This window comes from Hemiscyllium ocellatum, chromosome 1 (genome assembly GCF_020745735.1).
Source record: "Hemiscyllium ocellatum isolate sHemOce1 chromosome 1, sHemOce1.pat.X.cur, whole genome shotgun sequence".
Lineage (NCBI taxonomy): Eukaryota > Metazoa > Chordata > Chondrichthyes > Orectolobiformes > Hemiscylliidae > Hemiscyllium > Hemiscyllium ocellatum.
Genome location: NC_083401.1, coordinates 88,426,184 through 88,447,168, shown reverse-complemented (window position 1 = coordinate 88,447,168; position 20,985 = coordinate 88,426,184). Strand labels below are relative to the sequence as shown.

At 38.2% G+C, this 20,985-nt stretch overlaps 1 protein-coding gene across 4 annotated transcripts in view; it reads left to right on the top strand.

Moving 5' to 3' along the window:
- Window positions 1-20,985, top strand: part of LOC132819161 (calcium uptake protein 3, mitochondrial-like) — a 175,062-nt gene that overhangs the window by 40,578 nt on the left and 113,499 nt on the right. For all 4 annotated transcript variants that reach the window (XM_060830587.1, XM_060830596.1, XM_060830605.1 and 1 more), the window contains exons 3-5: window positions 9,879-9,910; window positions 10,708-10,786; window positions 20,481-20,528. In XM_060830587.1, coding sequence (XP_060686570.1) covers window positions 9,879-9,910; window positions 10,708-10,786; window positions 20,481-20,528 — 159 coding nt within the window. The remainder of the gene's footprint in view (window positions 1-9,878; window positions 9,911-10,707; window positions 10,787-20,480; window positions 20,529-20,985) is intronic.

The window sequence follows — 20,985 nt, the reverse complement described above, 5'->3', positions numbered from 1 at the left end:
TTCAGTCTAAGATGGCCTGCTCTCAAGTTGGTTCCCCCACATATTGGTCAAGAAAACCATCTAGTATACACTGAGTTTCTCAACTGCAGCTTTGTAGCTCATTTGATGCAGATTGAAATCACCCCCTTATATTCCCTTAGTTCTTACTTCCTTAGCAGAACCTCTGCCCTAGTTTTACCTATGTCATTCATATCTGTGAGCCATGACCACTGGATATTTTACTCTCCCAGTCCAAGTTCCTCTGTGAGATATCCCGAACACAAGCACCAAAATAGGCAACACAACCTTCAGGACTCTTGATCCTGATCACATAGAACAGTGTCAATGTCCCTAACTGTACTATCCCCAATTACAATGACATTTTGTCTTCTCTTCCCCAAGTTGAATGGCTCTCTGCACCATGATGCTGTGCAGTTGGCTCATCCACCCTGCAGACACCAATCCCATCCCCATAGGGGCAAAACCCTTGAAGCTGTTGGTCAAGGACAGTGGCTGAGTCTCCTGCAAGTCTATCTCCTAGATCTCTCTACCTGCATCGCTCACAGCCATACCTTGCTGTCCCTGGCCGCTGGATGAATTCAAGTTAGTTCATCTAGGGGTGTGACTGTCTCCTGAAACACAGCATCCAGGTAACTTCACCCCCTCCTTGATGTGTCACAAAGGTTTGAAACTCAGACTTCAGGTCATCGACCTTGAGCTGGAGTTCCTTGAGCAGCCAACATTTACTACTGATGTGGTCACTGGAAACCATCACAAAACTAGAGAATGCCTCCTTTTGAGGGAAGAGTACAACCAGAGGCCATCAAAAAATCCAATAACAAATTCGGTAAAAGCCCATTTGTTTTCTCCCAAAACATGGTAAGAATATGCAGCTTTCCACTACAGGGACTGGTTGAAGTGAAACATAGTACAAATGCCTTTAAAGTGAAGTTAAATATGTTTATAATGGAAAAGCATAAAGATGGTTCCAGTAGTCGATTTAGCTGAAAAAGAAGGGAGAGGCTTGAATTGAGATTCAAATGCTCCTCTTGAATCTATCTTTACAACATGCTGAAGCTGTGCATTCCAGTATTCAATCAACTGCTGTGAGGGAAAAGTTTTTTGTCATTTTATTACTTTATTTGGCTGCTTATACTTTACATCTTTGCCCCCTTGTTCTTGAACATTTTGTGAGTGAAAACACTATGCCCCTGTCTACACTCTCTGGACCCCTCATAACTTTGAATGTGTCTCTCATCTCTCAACTTTGTCTTCTCCCAGGAATAAAGTCTCAATATCTCCAAATAAATAAAAGCAAATTACTGTGGATGCTGGAATCTGAAACCAAAAGAGAAAATGCTGGAAAATCTCAGGCAGGTCTGCAGCATCTGTAAGGAGAGAAAAGAGCTAACATTTCAAATCTAACTGATTCTTTGTCAATATCTCCAATCTGTCTTCACAAATAAATAACTTCATCTCTGGGGGAAAAAAAATAAGTGTTAAGCCTGAGGATGGAAAGGATTTTAGAATTCGGCAGAGAACCAAGAAAGGGATAATATAATTATGAAAGTAAACTAGAGAAAAGACAAAAGCTTTTACAGATATGTAAAAAGAAAAAAAACACATGCAGTGTGGGCCCATTACAGGCAGAGATAGAATTTATAAAGGAATATAAGGAAATAAACAAGTCCTTTGCCTTCATGAAAGATGCAAAAAAAAACTTTGCAGACATCTTACCAAAGGACCTAGGGGCTAGTACAAAGGAGATTTGAGAGAAATTAGTATCAGTAAAAGTCTAATGCTGGAAAAATTAGTGGAATTGAAAGTTGGTAAATCTCTTGGACTTAATGTATATCCCACAGTTTTCAAAGAGGTGGCTATGGAGATGGTGAACACATTGGTTGCCCAAGATCCTCTAGCTTGTGGAATAATTCTTGCAGATTTAAAGATTGCACATGTAAGTCTAGAATTTAAAGGAGAGAGCCTGTTAAGAAAAAGTACTGAAATATTTTATAAAAGATGTGATGACTGGACACTAAGAAAATAATGCTAGGATTCAGCAGAGTCAACATGCATTTATGGAAGAGAAATTACGTTTAATGAGCTTTGGAGTTAGTCTTTTGAAGATGTCAGCAGCAGAGTAGATGTGGAGGAAGGCTTTTTGGAAGGCTTTTGGCCTTTTCCAAAAGTAGTAGGTGAAATTAGATCACAGGGATTAGGTTAATATACTGGCATGGATTGAGAATTGGGTAATAGATAAAATATAGAGGGGAGGAATAAACTGGTTGGGCTCACGTTGCCAGGTTGTAACTAGTGGGGTACTGCAAGAATCATTGCTTAGGCTCCAGTTATTCACAATCCATATAAATGATTAGATGTGGGGAGGAACCAAATGTAATATTTCTAAATTTTACTTGGGACATAAAGTACCGTGGAAACGAGGAGGATGCAAAGAGGCTTCAGGAGGACTTAGTCAAAATGAGTGAGCAGGTAAGAGTGAGACAAGTAGAATCTAATGTGGAAAACAATGTATAGTTTTTCATTTTTGTAGGAAAAACAAATGCAAAGTATTTAATAAATGCTGAGAGATTGGGAAATCTTGATTTCCAAAGGGACCTTGGTATCCTTGCTCATGAATCAGTGAAAACTAACCTGCAAGTTCAGAGAACAAGAAGTATGTTGATCTTTTATTGCTCGGTGGTTTGAATACAGAAGTAAAGGTGTTGTGCTGTAACTAAACAGAGGCTTGGTGAGACTGCATCTAGAATATTATGTGCAATTTTGGTCCTATTGCCTAAGGGACAAAAACTTGCCGTTGAGTTGGTGCAACAAAGGTTCACAATGCTGGTTCCGAAGATCGCAGGATTGACCTAGGAGAAGAGTCTGAGCTTGTATTCTGTAGCGTTTAAAAGAATGAGTGGTAATTTCATTGAAGTATAAATTTTGAGAGCTTAACAAAGTAGCTGGAGTTTCATTGGCAGGGGGGTCACCACCTCAGAATAAAGGCAGGCCATTTAGGACTGGAATGAGGAGGAATTTCTTCACACAGAGTCATAGAGCTGTACAGCATGGAAACAGACCCTTTGGTCCAACTCATCCAATCCGAACAGATATCTGAAATAAATCTAGTCCTATTTGCCTGCATTTGGCCCATATCCCTCAACACTTCCTATTCATGTACCCATCCAGATGCCTTTTTAAATATTGTCATTGTACTAGCCTCCACCACTTCCTATGGCAGCTCATTCCGTATACACACCACCCTCTGTGAACAAGTTGCCCTACACCTCTCTCTTAAATCTTTCCCCTGTACGCCTGAAATGTCAATTTTCCTGATCCTCGAATGCTGCCTGACCTGCTGTGCTTTTCCAGCATCACACTCTCGACTTAAACTTATGCCGTCTAGTTATGGACTCCCCTACCTTGGGGAAAAGACCTTGGCTATTTACCTTATCTCATAATTTGATAAACCTCTCTAAAGTCACCCCTCAGTGTCCTACGCTTTGGGGAAGAAAAGTACCAGCTCTCCCTTATAACTCAAACCCTCCAGTCTCGGTAAAATTCTTGTACCCTTTCCAGTTTAATAACTTCCTCCCATTTCTAGGGAGACCAAAATTGTGAACAGTAGTCTGAATGTGGCCTTACCAATGTCATGTACAGCTATAACATGACGTCCCAACTCCTGTAATCAATGAGGAAAACGTGAGGACTGCAAATGTTGGAGATCAGAGTCAAGAGCGTGATGTTGAAAAAGCTAACAGGGCAGGCAGCATCCAAGGCACGGGAGAATCGATGTTTTGGGCTCATGAATGGCTGACCTGTTATCCTTTTCTAGCTCCCCACTCTCGACTCCTGTAATCAATGTTCTGGTCAATGAAGGCAAGTGTCCCAAACACCACCTTCACTACTCTGACCACCTGTGATGCCACTTTCAATGAACAATGCATCCCTAGGTTTTTCTGTTCAACAACATTCCTCGAGGCCTTACCATTAACCATACAAGTCCTGCTGTGGGACGTCTTAGGAAAATGCAACAGCTCGCGATTATCTGAATAAAATTCCATCTGCATTCCTGTGCCTTCTGGCCCAGTTGATCAAGATCCTGTTGTACTATTAGATAACCTTCAACACTGTCCAGTAAACCATCAATTTTGATGTTGTCCGCAAAGTTACTAACCATGCATCCTATGTTCTCATCCAAATTGTTATATAAATGACGAATAGCAGTGGACCCAGCACCAATCCTTGTGCACACTGCTGATCTCAGGCCTCAAGTCTGAACAACAACCCTGTACCATTACCCTGTGTCTCCTACAGTCAAGCCAATTTTGTATCCAATTTTGGCTAGTTCTCCCTGGATTCCATGTGATCTAACCTTATTAACCAGTCTACCATGGAGAACTTGTCGACGGCCTTGCAAAATTCCATGTAGACAATGTCTACTGCTCTGCCTTCATCTATCTTTTTGGTCACCTCTTCAAAAAGCTCAATCAAATTTGTGAAACGTGATTTCCAATGCTCAAAACCATGCTGATAATACCTAATCAGTTCTTACCTTTCCAAATACACGTAGATCCCATCTCTCAGAATCAACCGGACAGGATAAGAACCAATTCAGTTAATAGTCGACAGTGTTTGGAAAAAAATGTAATTATCACAATGAAAAGACAACAAATAGATCTGTGCTGCAGAGGCTAACCTAATATGGAAGCAAGCTTTAACAGTTTTGGCGTTGAAGCCATTTTAGATATTTCCTAATCGACCTCTTAAAAGATGGTATGACACACCTCTAAAGCAGGTAAGACTTGAACCCGGGCCTCCTAACTCAGATCGGGCTCGAACACTGTACTTTCATAAGCGTATCTTCATAAGCTTTCATTTGTACAAAGGTTTGACTGTGAGCAATGATTCTTCTGCAGACTATTGGAGAGGCATCTTGAAGCAATCACTTTCTCAATAGAGAGACAGGAATGAATCTAGGCTGTTGTCCAGCTACCAACAGTCATAATCTGCAATTCCATAAAAGCAAAGCAAAGGAACCTTCACTGATTCCCAGGATCTGTTTAGTTCTGTAGAATTAATATCTGACTATCTGATTATAGGATCTATCACAGTGACAGAGTTATGATTTTGATATTTTTAGCCAACTCTCTTTAGAAAGAGAACCTTCAAGCACATCAGGCCTGCAATGATCATAGTGATCTTCATATAATTTTGATCTTCATTTGTAATTTGTATTCTTGTTTACTTTAAGTCTTTATCTGTATTTTAGAAATAACCTCTTGCTTTAATAACTTTCATTGATATTTATGTAATAAACTCACCTTTTACCTAGTTTATAAAATAAAACTATGCTGCTAGTTTTTTTTATATATCGTAACACTGAAACTAAAAGAGTGCTACTTCTGAGTTTATACAAAATCAGTAGTCCACAATCACTCGGATGCACCTAGTGTGATTGAAACACGGGGAAAGTATGGCCGGTGCCTCCACAATTTCTTTTGTCATTTCCTTCAGGACTTTTGGATACAGATCATCAGCTTTTAAGTATATGTAGCCCACCTAATCCTAATCTATTTTTAATCCTACTGTCCTCTTTCAAGCTGGCTGGATAGCATTTTCATTGGTAAACACAGATACAAACAATTAATCTAGTACCTCTACTGTTCTTTCAACCTCCATATGTAAATCTTTTTTCTGTTTCCTAATCAACCATTCATTCCTTTTATCACCATTTGCTAATTTTTTATCGTCACACAGAAGACTTTAGGACTCTCTTACGTTCACTGTCGGTCTTATTTTCATAGTCTCATTGCTTCTCAAGTCTTTTCACTTCCTTTTATATCTTTTATATTTAGACCTTATCTCTCTCGTATTATCTAGATGATAGATGTTCAAATTTGGAAAATGCTGCTGAAGAAGCCTTTGTAACTTGCTGCATTGCACCTTGAGATGTGCACACTGCAGCTACAATGTGCCAATGATGAAAATTTAAAGGTGTGGATAAGGTGTTGATTAAGTGGGCTGCTTTTCCTAAATGGTTTTGAAGGTCTTGAGTATTGCAGGAACTGAGGTAATTCAGATAAGGTGAGAGTATATCCTAACATAACCAATTAATACCCTTAATATTTGCTGCGATGAAAGTATTATGGAGGAGAAAGTGAGGATTGCAGATGCTGGAGATCAGAGTCAGGAGTGTGGTGCTGAAAAAGTACAGCAGGTTAGGCAGCATCTGAGGAGCAGAGAATCAACATTTCAGGCAAAAGCCCTTCATAAGGATTCCTGATGAAGAACTTTTGCCTGAAATATTGATATGCTGCCTGACCTGCTGTGCTTTTCCAGAACGAGACTCTTGGCAGCAAACATTATGTTGACTGAGGAATAAAATTGTTGATACTTTCCTACCTGCTATCCTTACATCCAACTTTAAACTTCTTAATTTTCATTTTTAGCCTATAATAAAAGAGGGATTGTGTCAACCTACTATAAAAGAAAGTCCTGCCAAAAATTAAATCAGAGTCATAGAGTTGTACAGCAAGGAAACTGACCCTTCAGTCCAATCCATTCATGCCAACCAGATATCCTAAATTAATGTAGTCACAGTTGTCAACATTTGACTCATATTCCTCTAAACCCTTTCTATTAATGTACTTGTCCAGTTGCTTTTAAGTATTGTAATTTAACCAGCATCCTCCACAGTCTCCAGCAGTTCGTTCCATGTGTGTGCCAACCTCTGCTTTCAAAAGTTGCCCCATAAGTCCCTTTTATATCTTCCCCTCTCACCTTAAACCTTGGTGCTTTAGCTTTAGAATCTCCTACCCTGGGAAATAAATTTTGGTTATTCACCCTATCCATGCCATTCATGATTTTATAAATCTCTTTAAGGTCACCCGTCAGCCTCTGATGCTCCAGGGAAGATAGCCCCAGCCTATTCAGCCTTTCCCTATAGTTCAAACCTTCCAACCTCAGCAACGTCCTGGTAAATCTTTCCTGAAAGCTTTCAAGTTTAATAGCACCTTCCTGAGAGCAAGGATACCAGAAATGATTGCAGTATTCCAAAATTATTAACAAAAGATCATATTCTTTTGGTATTTTCAAGCTATTACAGATAGTTAGCTCTTAAATCACAAACGGACAAAAGTTACAAACTTATTTTTAAGGAATACTATTTGGCATACAAGTGGTTAACAGCTATCTTTTTTTTATTTACAGGCTTGTAAGAAGCACTGTATCAACTGGGCGGCACGGTGGCACAGTGGTTAGCACTGCTGCCTCACAGTGCCTGTAGACCTGGGTTCAATTCCCGACTCAGGCGACTGACTGTGTGGAGTTTGCACGTTCTCCCCGTGTCTGCGTGGGTTTCCTCCGGGTGCTCCGGTTTCCTCCCACAGTCACAAAGATGTGCGGGTCAGGTGAATTGGCCAAGCTAAATTGCCCGTAGTGTTAGGTAAGGGGTAAATGTAGGGGTATGGGTGGGTGGTGGGTCGGTGTGGACTTGTTGGGCCGAAGGGCCTGTTTCCACACTGTAAGTCTAATCTAAACTCTACCTACGTTTGTTCTTTGACATATCACAGGATTGTCAGGCTCCCCAATTAGAAATCTGGAGTATGGGGTCTCTTTAAAGCAGATAGTTTAGCCCTGTATTTGTTACCATCCTCATTAATTTTGTTGCTATTGAAAAACTATCCTTATCTTTTCATTATTGTTTCAAGTTTAAATCTATAGCTGCAATTGACATGGAAATTGCTATTTAGTTCGGGTTGGTACATTGATCTAGAATAGAGGAAGAATTACTTAGCAATTAATGCCTATTGTAGTTGACCAGAAAATATTTGATGCTGACACTGGATGCCCTGAAATGACCAATATTCCATTTTTTAATTGGAGCAAATGCCATCTTGACAAAAGCATTAGAAAAGGATTTGTGACATTCGACACAAAGGCCTTAGTGATCAAAACCCTTGGGTTCTAAAAGAGGTGCAGAGATGATGGATGCACTAGCTATGAATTTCAAAAATTTTTTTAATTCAGGAATGACCCATCAGATTTGGCAATGGAGTAATAAAACCAGTGCAAACCAATTAATCAGATGTAACTATTGGGAAAATACTGGAATTTTATCTTGCGATGCATTTATTTTAATCAAGTATGATTTTCTATGTCAGCATGATTTTATAAAGGGAAAATTTATTTGATAAACTTGTTGCAGTTTTTTTTTGAGGATTTAACTAGTAGGAGAGTTATTGGAGAACCAGTAGATTTGCTATACCTGGATTTCCGAAACACATTTGTTAAGGTCTCATGCAGTTTAGGATAATATTTTGACATGAGCAAAAGATTAGTTAATAGAAAGGAAGAAGAATCTGCATAAACTGGGCACTTTCAATGTAGACAGTGAAGTGGAGCATGAACAAGGTTCATGCTTGGGCCTTAGCTGTTTACACACTATAATAGTGACAGAGATAGAGGCAGAGAGTAATGTGTCTAAATTTGTGGATGGGATGCTATTGCATGGACACAAGGATGGGGACCAATGCTGATACCTTTTTCCATTGTTTGGGGAATTTGAAACCGGGGTCACTATCAGGATAAGGGTCCAAACATTTAGTACTGAGATGAGAAAATACTTCGCCTAAAGAAATATGAAACCTTTGAATCCTTTATTCCAGGATATTCCATTGTTGAATATGTTTACAGCAGGGATATACAGATTTTTGATTTCTTGGGGGATGGAGGAAAGGCAGGAAAGTAGGTTTGAAGTTAAGAATAATCATGATTGCATTGCATAGTGGAGGAGATTTCAATGGGCAATGTGGTCCACTGCTGATCCTATTTCCTGTGCTCTTATATCCAAGTTTGGAATATCACTGAGATGATCCGTGGTTATATTATGAAGCTTAACAAGTACTGCTATAAACTTAATAGAGTACTTTTATCTTCACAGTATCCATTCAGATAACCCCCCAGTTTAGAAGGGGGAGAAGATTGCAAATCGTTAATTACCTGCCTGTACACCTGTTTAATTCCTGCAGATTTCCTCTCTCAGGGCTCAAGGTCACTGGTTCCTTTTCTTGTGTAAAAGGCCTGAACAGGATCTCCTCCTTAACTGCACCAAATTCCTTCACCTGCCAGTTTTCTCGATTTAAGTCTCATTCTTAATGGAGTCAGTTTCCAGCTTCATTTGTTATACGACTTACAAGAAATGTGTTCGGACACTTGCCACGTTTTACTTCCTAGCAAGTTTGATTGGCAAAAGAATTCCTACTTAAAGGAGTCATTAAATATTACATTGAAATGTATTGTTCCTGATTTTTATCATCTTAATTATAGAATATCATTTCAGACTGGCAGGTAAGGGTGATGAGCTATGTCTGAACATATGTTATTTATAAATGCTCATGGTATTCCCCTTCACACCTCTCCTGTCTTAGTATGTCCACCCTATTGGGGAAGGTGGGGCTCCTGCTGACACAAGGCCCTTTTAGAAATTTGGGTACTAAAACAGGGTACAGCAGAAATATGCCTGAACATCTCTAACTAATTTTCTCACCAAGTACACATTAGTGTTGTTTAGCACAAGCTATTTAATCTAATATTGCTTTCCTGTTTAACTGTTAACATTCTCCTTTTTCATGCAACAGCCTAATTTATTTTAACTACCTATTCATTCTACTTCAGCAACGTACATAAGTTTGTGCCTCATTGTTTTCACTGATTAGCAAGTTGGCAATCTATCACTATCTTATAACTCTTTACAATCTTGAAGACCTCTATCAAGTTACTGTCTTATCTTTGAGGCTTAAATGTACATTGGTAGTAATCAGTTTGATTTACAAATTTTAAAGGATTTCACAGTTTGTACAGTGCAATAAATAAAATAAATAAACTTTGTTTTGCAGGTTTTAGACCTCGGAAATCACTTTCAAAACAGGTGAGCAATCCTGAGACAGTGAGGCTGGTTTTAACATTTGGTTGGGTGTGGAAAACAAGCTGTTGAAGAATGGTTGTCTATTATACACTCAGCCTGATCTTTTCTTCCTCTCCTTATGATGGAAAGAATAATTGAGGCGGTTGTGTTGCTGATGACTGATCCATGAGTGACAATTTTCTGCCTATTTTCTTGCCAAAAGTAAAATTTACCTTCACAGTTTTCAAATATATCACAACTGAAATATTTAATTTGTCAAAAGATAAGAAAGAAGATAATTTATCTCACTTTTGCAGTCATTGTTGGGAGAGGTACATTTTCCTAAAGGAGGCTGTATTAACTAGTTGTGTTTGATGGACTGTATCCAAGACAGTATTGAGTACTGACACAACAATTCCTGAAGGATATGAGGAATATTTTCTCAGAATGTGGGTCAATACAAAAGCAGATGTAGAGCAGTTCCATTTCTCCGTGGATGCTTTTGGTGATCCTGTATAGCCACTTTCCCGTAAATGCCTGCCAGTATGTGAAGTTCCATATTCTTTCATTTTTACCTGGAACTTTTTATTGTCCTTCGAAAATGTCAGTTATAGGTTGTGAAATTTTGGAATGCTTGCAGACGTTTTGTCCCTCACCAGCCCTGTCTTTTAATTGTCTCCTGCAAGTGGGATTAATACCTTTAACAAAATGTTTTAGAACTGATATAGATCTGTAGATGAAAATCTATTTAAAAGAAAATCTTGTTGAGATTTAACTTTTTCCCACTTAAAGCATTTTATTTCTTTACACGGGTTTTACAGGAATTGGAAAACATGCTTGCAGAAACACCTCCAGTATGGAAAGGCTCTTCAAGACTTTTTCGAACTTTACATGATAGAGGTGAGTGAAATACTCCAAATAAATTGGCAATGCATTTGTTTCTCATTATGAATTTATTAAATATATGAAAGTTTGTCTTGCAGCCAGTACTGATGTAATGGTTCAGTGATTACTCAAGATATTTGTATACAATGATGGACTATGGGAAAACATGATTCTAAGAGACTTCTGGTTTGACTGATTTGCTCCCTTGCTTCACTTTCGAGTGACTTAGTTCAAAAGGAAACAATTATGATCAGTGAGCAAATTTAGTAAAAATAGATTGCCACTTTTTGGCAAACAAAGTCAAAATGTATGTGTAAGTTGTGTGGGTGTCATAGATTTTGTGCTGAAAATGCAACTTACTTTTCATTGCTCTTTAGTGCCATAATATTATAATTCCCTAAACATTGCTTACATTTGAACCAAATTTCAGTATAACAAACCATTAAAGGTCTTAGAAAATGCAACCTGAAATGACAAATGTAGAATTTTTAAAAATAACTTATGACAAAGAACTTTCTTATTGATATTTTAAAAAATAATGTCACATATTTCAAATAGTATATTTCTTCCAATTTTTTCCTCTTGAACGTTATGTCAGGTTTGATGATTGCATTCCATGAAATAAAATTTTGAACGTGTATACACTTTGACATAGCACAGATTGCAATTTTAGTCTATTATTCTTCAAAATCACAATAGGTCCAACCCACAACACATTACCTGCTATCCAATAAAAGTGTCTCCATGTGCATATAATTGTAATGTTTAAAAGAAAGCCCCAGGATATTTTATGGAGGCAACATGGGAAGTGGAGACCAAGTCAGAAAGAGAAGAATAAAGGAAATGTTATCAAAAGCTTAAAGGAAGTTTATAAAACAGAACTGGAGATGTAAAGGTATAGCTGGAAATTTCAGACAGGAAGGTCCAATAGTTGAAGACTCTGACAAGGTGTAGTAAAGAAAATAGAGAAGGAATGTACCAGAGATGTAACATTAGCAAATGTATGGAGGACTGCATACCAAAGAAGTCAGTCGGAGTATTCCCTAATTGTAAACCTTGGATGAACCAGGAAATTCACTCTCTACTGAACACCAGATGTGCAGCATTCAAGTCTGATGATCCAGCCCAATACAGGAAATCCAGATATGACCTCTGTAAAGCTATCAGGAATGCCAAGGGGCAGTACCAGACCAAGTTAGATGTCTAAACCTACCAAACACACTCCCACTGCCTATGGCAAGGCCTAAACAATATTAGGGTATACAAAATGAAACACAACAAGATAGTGACAAAGTCACATGCTTCCCTGATACGATCAATGTTTTCTACGCTCAGTTTGAGCAGAATGCCACCGGTGGGGTGATGCCTGTCCCAACAGTCCTGGACGTACCTGTTGCTTTGGTCACCGCTGCATATTTCAGATCAGTCCTACTGGGAGTCAACCGGAGGAAAGCATTATGCCCAGACTGTTTCCAGTCGAGCACTCTGATCCTCTGTGGACCAACTGGCAGGGGTATTCACCGACATCTTCAACCTTTCCCATCTACAAGCCGAAGACCCCACTTGCTTCAATGAAACCACCATCATTCCTGACCTGAGAAGTCACTACTCCCACTAGCTCTGACTTCAGTAATCCTGAAATGCTTCAAGGGCTGGTCATGGCCCACATCAACTCCAGTCTCCCAACTTGCTTCGATCCCTTCCAATTTGATTACTGACATAACAGGTCCATAGCGGATGCCATATCGTTAACCCTGTACTCATCCCCGGAACATCTGAACACGAAGGACACTTAAATCAAACTCGCACTCATTGAAGTCAGCCTTCATCACCATTATTCTCTGCAGACTGATCTCAAAACTCTGTGACCTTGGTCTCGGTTCTGCCATGCGCAACTGACCCTCAGCTTTCTGACCCACAGACTGCAATTAGCGACGGTAGGTAACTGCACCTCCTCCACAAGAACACTCCAAGGATGCGTCCTCAGCGCCCAACTGTACTCACTATATACTTGTGACTGTGTTGCTAAATTCTGAAGGAACACCATCTACAAGTTCGTTGACGAAATCAAACAACGATGAGTCAAAGTATGTAAGGGAGACAGGGACTTGGTGACATGATGCAATGAAAACAATCTCTCTCAATGGCAGCAAAACTAAAGAACTTATCATTGACTTCAGGAAGAAAGGAGAAGAACACACCCTCATCTGCATCAACGGAACTGAGGTTGAGAGGGTGGAGACCGTCGAGTTCCTCGGAGTGACGATAACAGACAGCAACTGCTCTGTCCTGAACAGTAAGGAAGTTCAAAAGGTGGTGTGCACAGCCCAGACCATCACAGAAGCCAACTTGCCGTCCTTGGATTCCATTAATACAGCTTGCTGCTGCAGAATGACTGCCAACATCATCAAAGACCCAAAATGCCTCGGTGATGATCTCCTATAATTTCTTCAGTCCAGCAGAAGACTCAGAAGCCTGAACAGGGGCAGCCATTATTAGACTGATGAATAGGCTCTCTAGCCTCAAGTAATGCTGGTCTTGCTTACCTTGATCTCGCCCAGTATATGCCCTGTGCAATGTAATTTGTATGCCTCTGTCTGAGTCTTTTTGATCTGTACATCCTTGCTTACTATTATCAGCCTGTACTGCGCGTAAACAAAGCTTTTCACTGTACATTGTTGCAGGTGACAATAAATCAACAATCAGAATTCAGAGAAAAAAATACAAGGAGGGCATGGGGGATTTGGAATTGGCGTCAGGAGAAGCCATGATGTGATAACACTTGGGTTTTAACACGGAAGTCTGTAGTAAATGAAGACTTAGTTTAGGATACAGTACATGTGGTAGAGTTGAAGAAAAGTTGAATTTTATGGCAAGAAAATTGGAATGGATTCACGAGGTTATGAAAACATGATTTCCACTTCTTAATGGAAGAGTGCTGTTTAAGTGATTTGGCATGTCATGATCAAAGTTAATCAAGACCAAGAGAACTTTATTTGGCAATTCATTTCACAGTATATCATTTAAAAATAAATGTGGCTAGTAAAATTAAGTTATTGTGTATATTTGTTTCTATGATGATTGCTTAAAGTACTTTATAAATTAACAAGTAATTATTTTAGATGGGACAACACAGACGTTGGTTGAAATTAGAGGAAGATAGAAGTACTATAAAAACATTGCTTATATTTGAAGGAAATGTGTTAAATTCAGATGATTTCCAAAATGTACAAAGCCTTACTGTAGTTTGGGCTGAGTAATTAGAGGATTTAAAGTGCAATTTTAAAAAAAATGGAATGAAAGCCTTGGTATGCAACACAAAATATCAAGAGGATCATACTTTTTTTGTGCATTCTTGTCCCTCTTAATTATGCATTAACATCCTATTGCTACATATTTTCCATTTCTATTAACATAATGTTAATACTTGGTCTCCAAAAGGAAGTTAATGTCTTCCTTTTCAAAAAACAGTCAATACATATAGTGATGTTCGCAATTTATGTGCAGGTAGTATTATTTAAGTATTAAACATGAAAAACTAAATGTTTCTGAAACTAGAGTGTGCAATCAATTGTAATGTCAAAAACATAACCCATGAAAAAGTGCTGAAATTACTGTGAATTTTCACTCCTTTTGTTGGTAGGAGTTTGTGCAATTTTTAAAACCTTACATTTCCAGAATGTTGCTCATTGTTGATGGATAAAGCTGCCATTTGAGCTTTGAGAAGTTAATTCCTACACTCCGAATACCTGTGATGTAGGTACTTTTCCACACTCAGACCAAATACCAAGGTTGGAACTGAAATTGAGCACCAGAACTGGGTTGAAACCTGTTAATCCTGGTGTTGAGTTTCAAACCAAAGCAAAGTCACTCACAAAGGCATTATGCTAGCCGTCAAACAAAGCTCATCTTTAGAAGGGCTTGTGAAGGCCCTCGAGAATGTTTAAGTCTATTTGAGGTCTCTGGCTAGCAAGACAATTTCATGTTCTTACTACACATATTTGTGAATAGAATTAACTGTTAGAGTAGCATTGAGTTACAGTGTATGCAAGATACCTTTTTGTGAGGTGTTGCTGTGGAATTTTGCTGCTTAACAACATCTATTTGAACTTTTGCCTTGTCAGTGTCAATTATTTGAACTAGAATTTGAAGGCATTCACAAAGACACACAGCGACACTTTGTAATTCAGTGGGTATTAAGTATTTTGGTAATATAAACATTGCTTATTCATGGAAAGAACTTTAACAGAGAGTAGTATTGTCACAAACTTGACTGGAGGGGAAGAATTTTGCATTTGAATTTTGCAGGCTCCCGTGTAATCCTGCTAGGCCACTGCAAGACTGTATTTACTTCAGAAGCATCCATTTTCTGATCTATTTGAAGAAATAATTTTGAGTTTCTTTATAAGATCAGTGTTTGTTTAGCAGAGAAAAATACCGGAGGATTATCTGACATGGCCATTTACACTTAAACTTGCTGACATCAAATATGGGAATACCTTTATGTAACTGTATCAACAGTGCTAATTTATTTACAAGTTTGTCAGTAGTCAACATCCTTGCTTCTGGTAATCTTGTGCTGCTAATTACATTCTAATATGATCGGTGAAGTTCTTTTTAACATTTTATTGAATAAAAATTGCTAAATTCCACTAATTTTCAATTCAAATTTTCATGAGCTTTTACTTTCAACTGTAAATATATTTAATTTTAAATATAAAATCAATGTATTGTATATAAATTGAGTGTGCAAATTCAAAATTGAAATCCTCTGCAACCTCTTTTCTTCCTCTCTCTTCCTCCATTATTCCTCTCTTGCCTCCCTCTTATTTCTCTTGCCCCAACCCATTTTGAACACTTATTTGTTTGTCCTCAGTTATCCTTTTTTACATGATCTTGAATATTTATGTAAGTCAATAGAATACTAACTATAAGATTAAAGGTCTTCATAATTTCCATGAATTTCTTAGTCTGAATTTATATAAATTTAAATCTATTTTGTAAGTTTTTATGTCTGAATTTATACTGTCTCTGTAAATATGCATTGCTATAATTGCACATTCCAGCGATTTAAGGCACTATATGGTGAATAGAAAGATCACTTGCAGCTTCCAGTATAATTTGTTGTGAATGTGTCAATACAGTACATTTTTTTTTGTTGAAACAGACATCAGCAATCAAGACATTAATGATAAATGTCTGATCCAAAACTGAATAATTTTAATTGAGAGTTGTTAGGCAGTACATTTTAGCACAGTATGTTATCCTCTTCTCATAAAATATGGCAGTGTCTTTATCTTCAAATTTCTCTCCTCATAAAGAATACCATCCCAGTAGAATTTCTGAGTAGCCTATATATTTTAACACTTCATACTTCTATGAACATTCTAAATGTTAGAATTGTTATAGGGTCAAAAGCGTAGCAACAGGCCTTTCACCCATGTTTATGCCAACCAACAAACACTAAGCTACCTGCACGTGGTCCATAGCCTGCTGGGCTAAAGAACTCGTTCAGATGCAGCTTAAATGTTGCAAGAGTACTTGCCTCAACCACCCTCTGTCAGCATGTTACATATGTTTACCATCTTCTGGGTGAAATAATCTTTCCTCAGATCTCCTTTGAACCACTTTCTCCTCACCTTAAACTTATGGCCTCTGCTCTTAGATATCTCTGCCATGAGAGAGAGAGATTCTCACGATCTACCCCGATTTACCCTCCACATCATTTAGTATACCTGAATTAGATCCCCCCACACCCTCAGCCTCCTGTGCTCCAGGGAAGACAAGCCCAGCTTATCCAGTTTCTCCACAAACCTGAGACTTTCCATCCCAGGCAACATCTCGGTGAGTTTTGCATCAATTTCAATGCAGTCACATATTTCTGATTGTGGCAACCAGAACTGCACACATTCCACTGTGGCCTAACCAATGCTCTGTAAAGTTGCAACAAGACTTTCTTACACCTTCTGGGATCTATGGACTTGTACATCAAGGTTCTTTTGTTTCTCAGTACTTCCTCGGGAGTGACCATCCATTGTTTTTATCCTTCTCTTATTAGACCTCCTAAAATGCATCACCTCATGCTGAGCGGGATTAAATTCCATCTGTCTGCCATTGCTCTGCCCAATTTACCAACTGATCAGTATCGGACTGTAGTCTGAGATCCTTGTCCTCGCTATCAACAACACTGTCAATTTTCATGTCATCTTCAAATTTACTAACCAAACCTTCTATATTCACGTCCAAGTCATTAAAGTGCATAATAAACAGCAAGGGCCCCAGCACTAACTCCTGTGATACACTGCTGGTCACAGGCTTCCAATTCCAAAAGCAACACTCCAACATCACTCTTTGCCTCCTATTTATAGGCTAATTTTGGATCCAATTTATCAACTTGCTTTGGATCTCATTTGGTTACTTTTTGGAACAGCCTTTCAAGTGGGACCTTGTCAAAGACCTTACTGAAGTCAATGTAGACTGCATCAACTGGACCAGCCTCATCAATATATTTAGTCATCTTTTAAAAGCTCATTTAGATTAATCAGAAAGCACCTCCTTCAAACAAATCTGTGCTGCCTCTTCCTGATCAATCCCTGCCTTTCCAAGTATTGATGAATCTTGTCCTTCAGAGTTTTTTCCAATAATTTGCCAACTGTTCATGTCAGACTTAGTGGTGTATAATTACCTAGTCTATCCTTGCTGCTCTTCTTGAACTAAGGAACCACATTAGTTATGTGGCCAGTGAAGTATTAAATATCTTTCCCAGGGCTCCAGCAGTCTCCTTCCAAAGCAGCCTGGGATACATCTCATCAGGCCTGGGTATTTATGCACCTGTATGCCTGGTAAAACATATAATACTTCCTCCTTATTAATCTTAATGAATACTAGAACCTCACCATCCCAGATGAAATCCCCAGTTACAATGTCTTTGCCTTTCTCCTCTGTGAATACAGATGGAAAGTATTCATTTAAGATCTCATTCAAGACCATTGGCTGCACGCACAGATTGCCACTTTGGACTCTGAATGGGTCCCACTTTTTCCCCACTAATCCTCTTACTCTTAATACACTTAATAAAAGCTTTGGGGTTTTTCTTGATCCCATCTGCCAAAGATATTTCATGGCTTCCTTTGCCCTCCTAATTTCTTTTTAAGCAACCTCCTACACACACTATACTTACCAAGGCCCCGCCCCCGCCCATGTTTTTAATGCACCATATCTAACATATACCTCCTTGGTTTTCTTTTTCAAACTCTCAATATTTCTTGACCTACAGAGTTCTCTGGAGTTGCTGCCCTTGTACTTCACTCTTAGAGGAACATGACAGCCTTGAATCCTCACTGTACATCTTTTAAAGACTCCCATTTCCAAAGGTAACTCCCATTACCTGCAAGTAGCTGCGCCCAATCTAACAATATTGAAATCAGCTGTCTCCAATTTAGACCCTTGCACTGTCCTTATCCCTTTCCATAATAACTTTAAAACTTATAAAGTTATGGTCACTATACTCAAAAATGCTCACCCACTCAAACTTCGACCATTTGACCAATTTCACTCCCAAGGATTAGGTCCAGCACTAACCTATTTCTAGTAGGACTATCCATGTGCTGGCACAGAAAATCTCTCCTTGTTACACTTTTTAAAAATTTTACTCTGTCTGCTTTTTCCATACTAAGGCAATCCCAGTTAATGGTTGCAAAGTTGAAGTCCCATACAATTATCATGCTACTTCTCTCACACCTTTGTGATTTGCTGACATAGCTACTCCTCTATCTTCCTTTGACTATTGGCAGGCCAGCAAGATAATCACTCCTTTGTTTTTATTTCTAAGCTCCGCCCTGATGGCCTCACTTGAAGACTGTTCAAGCATGACCTCCCTCATTACTGCAGTAATGGTTTCCTTTATTAAACAGAAAACAAACATATAAATATCAGTGCCAAAGCTCACAGTGTAGGCAGTAACCTGAATTTGTTAGATTTTTACACGTCACAGCCTAAACTTGACTGTTAATGAGACTTGAGTATTCCCTGCCTACCTTGGTAAGACCCATCCTACTGAAAGGTGTAGATTCTGCACCGTGTTTTCAAAAGGCATAAAGGACAAAAGTGAAATACCTTTGTGAACCTGCCATTAAAAACTGAAAATGCTGGCAATACCCGACACCAGATTATAATCCAACAGGTTTAATTGGAAGCACTAGCTTTATATTTGCTATAAATTCTGTGTCTTACAAATATGTCCTCCACAACCACCTGATGAAAGAGCAGTGCTCCGAAAGCTAGTGCTTCCAGTTAAACCTGTTGGATTATAATCTGGTGTTGTGATTTTTAACTTTGTACACCCCAGTCCATCACTGGCATCTCCAAATCTGGAAATACCCAGCAGGTTTGTCAGCTTCTATACAAAGAGAAGCAGAGCTAATATTTTCAAGGTGTGACATTGATCAGAACTGATAAAGGGTCATACACCTCAAATGTTAACTCTGTTTCGGTCACAGTGGATGCTGCCAGACCTGCTGAGTAATTCTAGCATTTTCTCCTTTTATAGTGGAGAGAGAAAACCGATTCACTAAGATTTGGCAATATTATTTGGGGATTTTTATATTCCAGTTTTAACTTAGTGTTTTGGAGTCCCTCCTCCATTGGGCCAGCAGGACGCTACTCCAACATAATGAGGATCTCATTAGGTTGGATACCTCTGCAGTGCCTCAATGGACATGGGCTTCCTGCCCAAATGTTCAAATAATCTGCCATCTTTATTTGGCACAAGACTTGTCGTCTGTGGCTAGTTTTTCATCCAACACCATAAATCCAGCAGTGGAGCAGAAACTCTGGAATGTTGAATCATTGTTTATATTTTAGTTTGTTAGCTTGATTAAAATGTGTTGTACAAGAGTAAAGCTTGTTACATTTTGGATATTTTTATCCTGGAAATAACATACGTAATTTCTACCATATTTTTCTTAAGTTTCTGTGACCTTTTTATCATCTGTGGTTTTGCCGGACAGACCTCTTATTTTGTGGTAACTATTTCAAAATCTTTCTCCCATAGCACTCAATGCAGTCAACCAGAACTATCTGACCATAGGTCACAATTTACAATCTCTAAGGGCAGAATGCTTTTAGAGACTGGTAAATAGTTGTCTTCATGTTTAGTTATTTGTTGGCTGACAAATGGTTTCTCTTTGTTAGATGACAATCTCTGTAAAACAAATAAAAACAAAAGTAAAAAGTCTTCACATTAATTGAGTGATTACTTAAGGATGTTTTACATCCTCTTATCAAAATTCAAGGAATTTCTTATCTGTAGGTGAATGTCACAGGTGTACCTCAATTTTATTTGCATTTGTAACTACTTGAAAGGTCAATCATGTTTGTTCTCTGTCCTTATATGCTTTAAGGAACAAAAGCAACAAGTTGTAATGCAGAAGACTATTTAACTTCAACAAATCATTTTACTGTCTTTAGTTTTAATGTAAACAGGAAATAATTCCAAAAGGATGAAAACCTCATTACTGAGTATTTAAGTTACAATGCAAAAATGCATCCAGAAAAACATTGGGATATACAGTCCACGTCACACACTCCAGAAGTATTGCGATGAATATTGATATTTGAAATGTTTTATTTGTTATGCTCACTGACCTACATTTGATTTTGTTTTCTTATTTCAAAATAATGAAAAATGACACTTTTTCCCTACTTCTAGGTCTGATTGCCTACACGGAATATTTGTTTCTTTTGTGCATACTAACAAGTGAGTCGAAAACTAGCATGTTTAATAATCTTAACTGAAATGTTTTGCATATGTTAAGTTTATAATTGCTGCTATTTTGATGTTGAATCTAAGTAAACAGTTAAATAGCAACTTTCACAACTGTATGCTTGTAACCTTTGGTAAGTGCAGTATAAGTTAATTGAAACATAAAAAAATCCATTACTAACTTTAGTTTTGAATTTGTATCACTATTATTTCAGTAATTACCACCTCTTTGCATTAAGAATCCCCATTAAATATTAGACTGATATTAAACTTGCACAAAATGCTAGAAGAACACAGCGGGTATAGAAAGATAAAAATAATTAAACTTTCCGATGAAGACTTTTGTCAAAATTGAAAAAGAAGGTAAGGAAGCATTTTATTTAACAGGAAACCTTTGGTACACTTTTAAAATGCTCAGATAATACTTCTCAACAATAAATATAATTTTAAC